We start from the raw sequence: 7981 nt of genomic DNA on the forward strand, positions 1-7981 counted from the left end.
AATTACTCTACTCTGGTCACATCTCCAAAATACACCCAACATACTATTAGGAAAACATTGGCTTACATTTTGCAGCTTTGCCCACTATAATCATGACCAACGCCAAAGAGTTTCAATTCTTCACACCCATGGGGCCCAACTTCAGAATAGAGGCACGCTTTAGGACTATTATTGTTCTTCTCCTGATCTTATTAATCTGGACTCCTTGGCCATTTGACACCTTCTGGATCCTTGAAACTGGTAGACAAAATTCCCTGGTTCAAGACACATGCAAGAGCATCAACTGCCAGGGCTATGACCTTAAAAGTCTGTCAAACATTTAACTAACCAGAGAAGTGTTTATCTGGCTCAGGGACTGAATTCAGTGCAACAATTTTGTCTACATTCATGCCTGGAACTCTGCTAGAGCGGGTTGTGTGCTAGATATACAAGGATGTATTCTGTTCCCTGTCTCTGTTTTTCCAACCTCCTAAGTGGAATCACTTGCCTAATTTAAAAGTGTGTTTTTCTGACCTTAGGCTTTTAGCCCAGCTGCCAAGAGCAAATGTTGTTCTCTTGCGATACCTTTTTGGAGTGCTATACAACATTGAGCAACATTCGTCATCCAATCAGATGACAGCTTATAATTTATCCGTTTGTATAGCCCCAAGCGTTCTTTACCCACCTGATTTCGACACCTTGGAATTGGAAGACAACTTGATAAAAAAGGTAATGAAAGCTCTCATTTTTGTCCCCCGGGGGTAGAATCCCTACTTTGAACCGGACATGTGCAGTAGTAACTCTGACGGATGGAACTTTGTGAAGTGCACATTTTCATTAGGCCCCTGTGGAGTGGCAGAGTTCTTTATGCTACTCTGGCGGGGTCTGGGAAGGGGTGTCGTTAAACGGGAAACTCGGAGCAGTCGAGTCACTTCTTCCCCCTTCGGGAGACTAAACACTAGACTGACTAAAGGAGAGAGAGAAGAGTCATGTGATACGATAGAAAAGAACCTGGGCTTTGGAGCTTCACCAGTCAAGGTTCAACTCTCAGCCTAATCCCTGAGGGAGTCGTAACCTTGGGCAAAGCCATGGTTTCCTCACTACACAATGGCGACAACAGCCAGCTCCTCTGGTCATCACTGGCACATCCTGGGTGGCTTGGGCAATATGAGCCCCCATGCCTCCAAACACATTGGCCTTCCTCTGCCAATTGTGGCTCATCTAGAAAAGTACTCGGCTACTATTTCACCTCTGCTACGTCATATGGAAACTAGCAAGAGATTCCAGAATATCCTAATAAGATGACAGGTCTTCCCCAAGCTCACCCAGAGAGAGCGAGCATGAGGCAAAGCAATGCGTGAGAAGGGACTGAAGTTAGACAGACAGATACGTTTTCTCTCCTGCTGTGTGGGTTTTCCCTCACAACCCCACCAAAATCCCTGCTTCCCAACTTTATGATACTTCTTCATTTAAGAAATGGTTTTCTTAAGTTGTCATTCATACTTTATAAAGTTTCATAAGATGGTATACATCAGTTACAGCTCAGTAAAACTGAAAACAAAATTTAAAAGCAAAAAATAAGTAAACTTTAATAAGGTAGGCTACTTTGAAAATTATCCTTGTTTTATTTATTTTTTGATATGTATTTATTTGAGAGAGGGAAAGAGAGAGCGTGAGCGGGGCAGGGGCAGAAGAAGAGGGAGAGGGAGAGGGAGAAGCCCAAGCCCATTCCCCGCTGAGCACGGAGCCCAAAGTTGGCTCCATGTGGGGCTGCATCGCACCACCGTGAGATCGTGATCTGCGCCACAATCAAGAGTCAGACGCCCAACTGAGGGGCCCCGAAATTTATCCTAGGCTTAAAGACATAACCACTGATCCCAAAATGTTAGCTCTTAAACTAGGCCACGCATTATAACTTTAGCCCACGGATGGGCAGTATTTTAAAATGTGTACCCAAAGTACACAGGAAAGTATCACTCTTTCTAAGTTATTTCTGAGAGAACTCTGGTTTCTATGTGTTTCTGTTTCTTTGTGTTTTTTTTAAACTTTTATTTATTTACTTGACTGAGAGAGTCACAGCGAGAGAGGGAACACAAGCAGGGGGAGTGGGAGAGGGAGAAGCAGGCTTCCCGCTGAGCAGGGAGCCCGATGTAGGGCTGATCCCAGCACCCTGGGATTATGACCTGAGCCGAACGCAGACGCTTAACCGACTGAGCCACCCAGGCGCCCCTGGTTTCTATGTATTTTTATCAACTCTGAATTTTTCTGAGAAGTCCTTCCCATTTTTTCTTAGATCCAAGGTCTGTATACAAAATGTGATTTATAACTATGCCCTATGGAAAAGAGCACCCCATTCTTGTCTTTTTGTGTTACAGATTTGTCTTGTACAATTTCTCATTGAAAATTGCCTCAGGATATTTGGAGAAGACATCACTTCCCTCTTGGGCGAGAACTCAATGAGTCGTGGTAACAGCGAGAAGGCTGCAGGTACCGGGAGTAATTTAATTGGCTTTAGTGAGAAGCAGACAGCAATGTTTCCAGGGGTCATGGGAGATGTTCTGGAGCCCAGAGCATCACCAGGGCAAGGATTTCCATGTGCTCCTTCTTCCGAAGGCTGGCTCACTGATCGGGGGAGGTTCCACACTGTTGTGAGACCAAAGAAAGGACAAGATGAGATGTCTGACTTAAAGAAGTTTCTAGTGTAGATCATAAGGGCATTAGGACACTTCATGGTATGCTACAGTGTTTGGGAATTTTTTCTAACAAAATTCTAAATGGGTTCTCTCTCTCTCTCTCTATATATACACATATATATATATAACATCATATATATGTAGTTATATATATATAATATATAATTAGATACTTATTCTATATAAATATATAATCATAATATATATATTTATGTATATTAGATGTGCTCTGGTTGAAGCCAGAGCAAGGGGCCTTTCTTCCCCTCCCTCCTCTTTTGGCTCAGGGGCTCTTGAGGCACCACAGGAATCCAGTGCCCTTTGAAACGGGTTGAAAAGAACTGGCATCATTGAGAAAAAAGGACTTGACTTGATGTCAAACAACCTCTCCAGAGTGTAAATTCCTATGCCCCCATTTACCAGCTATATTATATTTGGCCAGTTATTCCAGCTCAGCATCAGTTTATTCATCTCTAAAATGTAGATAAAAATAATGTCTAAATCTTAGAATTGTGGTAAACACTCTATAAGATGATGGATGTAATCCAAGAAAAACCCATTAATAGGAGTAGCAGAAGTGCTCCTGACACCAGAGGTAGTATGATTTGAGCCTAGCTAATCACAGCTACCTGGCAGCAGTCCACCTTAGAAGGTAGACTTTCGATTCAGAACCTGGAGACACGTATCATCAATCCCTCCATATTTCTGACATTTCTTGGTTTTATGATGCTTACCACATTGCTTTGAGGAAATCTATAGGAAAATACAAGTCATTAGGAATTAAGATGAGCCTGGAGCACATGGGTGGCTCAGTTGTTAAGTGTCTGCCTTCAGCTCAGGTCATGATCCGGGGGTCCTGGAATCGACCCCCGCGTTGGGCTCCCTGCTCTGAGGGAAGCCTGCTTCTCCCTCTCCCCCTCCCCCTGCTTGTGTTCCCTCTCTCGTTGTCTCTCTCCCTCTGTCAAAATATGAATAAAATCTGTAAAAAAAAAAAAAAAAAAGGAAAAAGAAGGTTCAGCATATTAAACAACAACTACTACTACTAGTACTCTCTCTTCTTCTTAGACTCCGGCCGGAAGACTGTGAAAAGCCATTTTTTCAGAGACAGGGCCTTTTGGTGGGGCTCCCGCACTTGCCAGCTCACCCAGTGCACAGCCCCACCTTCCGCAAAGCCAGGACAGCTCTTTGGAGTTTCCCTCATGGATATCTGTGATAAAGACAACCTGCCCTTTCCAATTCTGGTAGGTCATCTCCTTTTGGTCTTCTATAGCCCTCCTGAGGAGCGGAAACTGAAAGGCCAAGCGTCCTCATCCAAATCTATCCCCAAATGGAGAAGTCATTACATAGTCCCTGGCTTTGGCAGAGAAGCTCTGTTACTGTTATTTCAAAGAACAGAATCTGATTTAGGTCCAGCAGACTCATGAGGCAAATACAAAAGGAAAAGACATTCTTGTCCATTCCACTTCTGTCTTCTTTCCACAAAGACCCATGGAGGCCTGTTCAGATCAGTCAAAATGGACTCTGTGTATGTGAGTCTCTGAGAGTCCACCTCATCTTCACACTCTCCCTTCATTGCCTTCCTGCTCACATGAGTCTCAAGTCTCCTTCAGCAGAGTCTACTCAGTCTAACAACTGCAAACATCTGACACGAGCATAGACTCATCCTCTGGCAAATAGGAATCTGTTAATCCTAACAGAGTATGGCAAATGAAAGCCACAGAGTTTGGCCCGTGTTATCTCAAACTGCTGTAGTGAATTGTCAGTGTGTACATTCACTGAGTATTCGGTATCTCTGCAAGCACTGTACGGTATGTAGGGAACGTTCTGCTAGCTATGAAGAAATATATCACCTTAGCTAGCATGTTACCTGCTAGCTACTACCCCAGGTCCATGCATCACGGCAAATTTAGGGGCTACCTAGGATTATCATCCTCCGCACTGCCTAAACGAATCAGAAAAGCCTCAGTACAGGATGTATGTGCCCCAGCTCACACAATAGATAAGTAGCATAATAGACTTCAGATCTGTTGGATTCCCTGAGTCCAGCCCTTATTATGTTTCTACACAGCAGGGAGTGGACATGAAGATAGAGCAAAAGACAATTTAAGACTCATGAGAAGGGAGGGTAATCAGAGAAGGACAAGAGAGTTTCTGAGCCTGACTTTAAAAGAGGGAAGGAAATAGAACAAGTAGGAAAGGAGTATAGAGTCACTTAAAGAGAAATAAACAAATGGGAAATGAGTATTTCCTAAATAGACTTCCATACTTGGGGAAGAGCTTCTATGTAGGGAATAATTAGAAAAAAATGCTAAAGTAGGAAACAGATGGTGATTCCCCAAAGGCTTTGAAGCAGAGAAGTTTGATTTAAAAGTGGAAACTCAGTGGATAGGAAAATCTGATTAAAAGAAGTGTTTAAAATGTTTCAGTGTATGACTGTAAAATGGATATTTGGGTAGAAAGTATATAGAGAGACACTGAAAAAAAAAAAAATCTAAATTGACTTTAGTCCTTCCAGCTCAAAAACAGTGTACCATTACATTCCCCTCCTCTTTCAAAACGGAGGCAAGCTTGTGCTCTGCGTTTTTGGATATGAGATGCCATATACTTTTCTTTTCTTCCTACAGGATATGCTTTCCTTTATTAATCAAAAAGGGCCACTCACAGAAGGCGTCTTCCGCAAATCAGCCAATATAAAATCCTGCAGAGTCCTAAAGAAAAAACTAAATTCTGGGGTCAAAGTGAACCCGTACAGCGAATCTGTTCATGTGGTCGCATCCGTCTTAAAGGTAGGGAAGGTTCTAGCATTATCCACACGTGAGTAACTGAAGCTATGATTGGTGTCCTTCATCATGACTGCTCAAGAACTGTAATGGGCATAATAGATTAAGAACCTGACAAGCTGAAAATGCTTGAGAAAATCAAAATTTAAGGAAGCTACTTTAGGAGTTAAAAGCCCCATGTGTTAGAAATACTTTCTGTTTTCACTACACACCGCCCTCCCCACCTCCACTCCTGAAGACTCCATGCAAAATACTAATACTGAAATGACTACTAGTCATGATAATAAATTTCAAAATACGCACTGACACAAACACACTGTTTACCGAAGCAGACATCCTCACCACCCTGCTAATGATGGCAAAGTTTCCAAAAGAAATAGAGCAGGGAAAAAATTTAATCCATCCACCTTGGCACTAATTAACAGCTCTGAACAACCCTATGTTAATGTAGTAATGAGTACAGTCTTTGAATCTCAGTCACATTTGGTCTTTCCTTGTCCCCCGTTAATGTTCGAAGATGTGATAAATAGCAAATGACTTAGGTAACCACTCCTACTCTGGGACCATAGTGATATCCAGTAGTATACATGTAGGCATTGGGAGACAGGAGAAGAATGATGATACACTAGGTAGCAAGATGAGCGTTGCCCTCTGTAAGGTGCACACATGGAATCGATTTTTTAGCAAGAGTTAGGAGGTTCCTTCCTGATTCTGTGTTATCAGCACCGACTAGGAAGAGGGTGTGCACTTGTGGGTATGGTGCTTAGACATTTCTAAAGTTTTCTCTTCCTGAAGTTGACGGATCTTGGTGGAGAATCAGACTCTGCAACCTTGGCCTTGATAATATCATGGCAAACTAACCGGACAATTGTCCTAAACTAGAAATGAATCTATCCTCAGGACCACAGTGAGTCTGCCATTAGACTCTCGACTTTTAGACAGTTAAGAAAAGGAAGAATGAAGCAATTGTGAGAGTAGCTTTCTTCCAGGGAGCACACATACCCCGAGCGAGAAGACCTAGTTCTTTCCTAATATGTGTGCAAGAGCCCACCTGTTTGTGTTTTGATTGTTTCAGGCCTTTTCTTGCTAGAATTAAGAGCTAGCACTTTGTCTAAAACAAGCAACATGGGTATGTGTATTTCTGTCCAGGAAGCTAATAGGATTTAGGATGGTCTATAGCCAGACCCTGTCAGTTTGTGGTACTTTGCAAAAAAAGCACACACAAAAAATAAGTTCCAGAGGATAGAAGGGAGCTTTATCTTCATTTCCACCACAGGCTAAGCTCTGCTTTTATGCCTCTAAGTTTTAGCGGGAGAAAATCCAAGCACCTGCTTCTGCGTGTGCAAGTCAATGGAGAGTCAGAGCCGAGCTCCGTGTGGGTCCCAGTTTGGGTATCTGTGAAGGAAGTGGGGGCTGAACTGAATTTTTTAACTACATATTTTCTCTGGAATATTTCCAATAAATATTTTCTACAATATATATACATATTTTTTTATCTCCATAAGGACTTTCTTAGAAATATCGAAGGAAGTATATTTTTATCCGATCTCTATGACAAATGGCTCAGTGTTATTGATCAAGGCAACAAAGAGGAGAAGATAACTGCAGCCCAGAGGTAATGATGCCATAATTACTCTACTCTGGTCACATCTCCAAAATACACCCAACATACTATCAGGAAAACATTGGCTTACGTTTTGCAGCTTTGCCTACTAAAATCATGACCAACGCCAAAGAGTTTCAATTCTTCACACCCATGGGGTCCAGCTTCAGAATAGAGGCATGCTTTAGGGCTATTATTGTTCTTCTCCTGATCTTATTAATGTGGACTCCTTGGCCATTTTACCCCTTCTGGATCCATGAAAGTGGTAGACGAAATTCCCTGGTCCAAGACAGATGCTAGAGCATTGACTTCCAGGGCTATGACCTTAAAAGTCTGTGAAACATTTAACTAAGCAGAGAAGTTGTTATCTGGCTCAGGAACTGAATTCAGTGCAACAATTTTGTATACCTTCATGCCTGGAACTCTGCTAGAGCGGGTTGTGTGCTAGATATACAAGGATGTATCCTGTTCCCTGTCTCTGTTTTTCCAACCTCTTAAGTGGGATCACTTGCCTAATTTAAAAGTGTGTTTTTCTGACTTTAGGCTTTTAGCCCAGCTGCCAAGAGCAAATGTTGTTCTCTTGCGATACCTTTTTGGAGTGCTATACAACATTGAGCAACATTCCTCATCCAATCAGATGACAGCTTATAATTTATCCGTTTGTATAGCCCCAAGTGTTCTTTACCCACCTGATTCCGGCAGCTTGGAATTGGAAGACAACTTGATAAGAAAGGTAGTGAGAGGTCTCATTCTTGTCCCCCAGGGGGTAGAATCCCTACTTTGAACCAGACAAGTGCAGTAGTAACTCTGACGGATGGAACTTTGTGAAGTGCACATTTTCATTAGGCCCCTGTGGAGTGGCAGAGTTCTTTATCCTACTCTGGCGGGGTCTGGGAAGGGGTGTCGTTAAACGGGAAACTCGGAGCAGT

The 7981-nt window shown here is 42.6% G+C and overlaps 1 protein-coding gene across 1 annotated transcript; it reads left to right on the plus strand.

Moving 5' to 3' along the window:
* The first annotated feature begins 2579 nt into the window (after positions 1-2579).
* LOC135363185 (rho GTPase-activating protein 20-like) lies at positions 2580-7779 on the plus strand. Its single transcript, XM_064583864.1, has 3 exons — positions 2580-3910; positions 5294-5455; positions 6955-7779. Exons 1-3 carry the CDS (start codon positions 3869-3871, stop codon positions 7066-7068), a joined length of 318 nt encoding a protein of 105 aa, XP_064439934.1. The 5' UTR covers positions 2580-3868; the 3' UTR covers positions 7069-7779.
* The last annotated feature ends 202 nt before the right edge of the window (positions 7780-7981 follow it).

The sequence above is a fragment of the Mirounga angustirostris genome, unplaced genomic scaffold (genome assembly GCF_029215605.1).
Source record: "Mirounga angustirostris isolate CCGP_5_RB_7025 unplaced genomic scaffold, mMirAng1.0.hap1 SCAF_58, whole genome shotgun sequence".
Classification (NCBI taxonomy): domain Eukaryota; kingdom Metazoa; phylum Chordata; class Mammalia; order Carnivora; family Phocidae; genus Mirounga; species Mirounga angustirostris.

Excerpts from the sequence above, each read along its gene's own strand:
- LOC135363185 (XM_064583864.1), top strand. The coding sequence starts at position 3,869 with ATGGATATCTGTGATAAAGACAACCTGCCCTTTCCAATTCTG. Across the intron at positions 3,911-5,293 it reads ACCTGCCCTTTCCAATTCTG|GATATGCTTTCCTTTATTAA; the intron begins GTAGGTCATCTC and ends TTCTTCCTACAG. Across the intron at positions 5,456-6,954 it reads TGGTCGCATCCGTCTTAAAG|GACTTTCTTAGAAATATCGA; the intron begins GTAGGGAAGGTT and ends TATCTCCATAAG.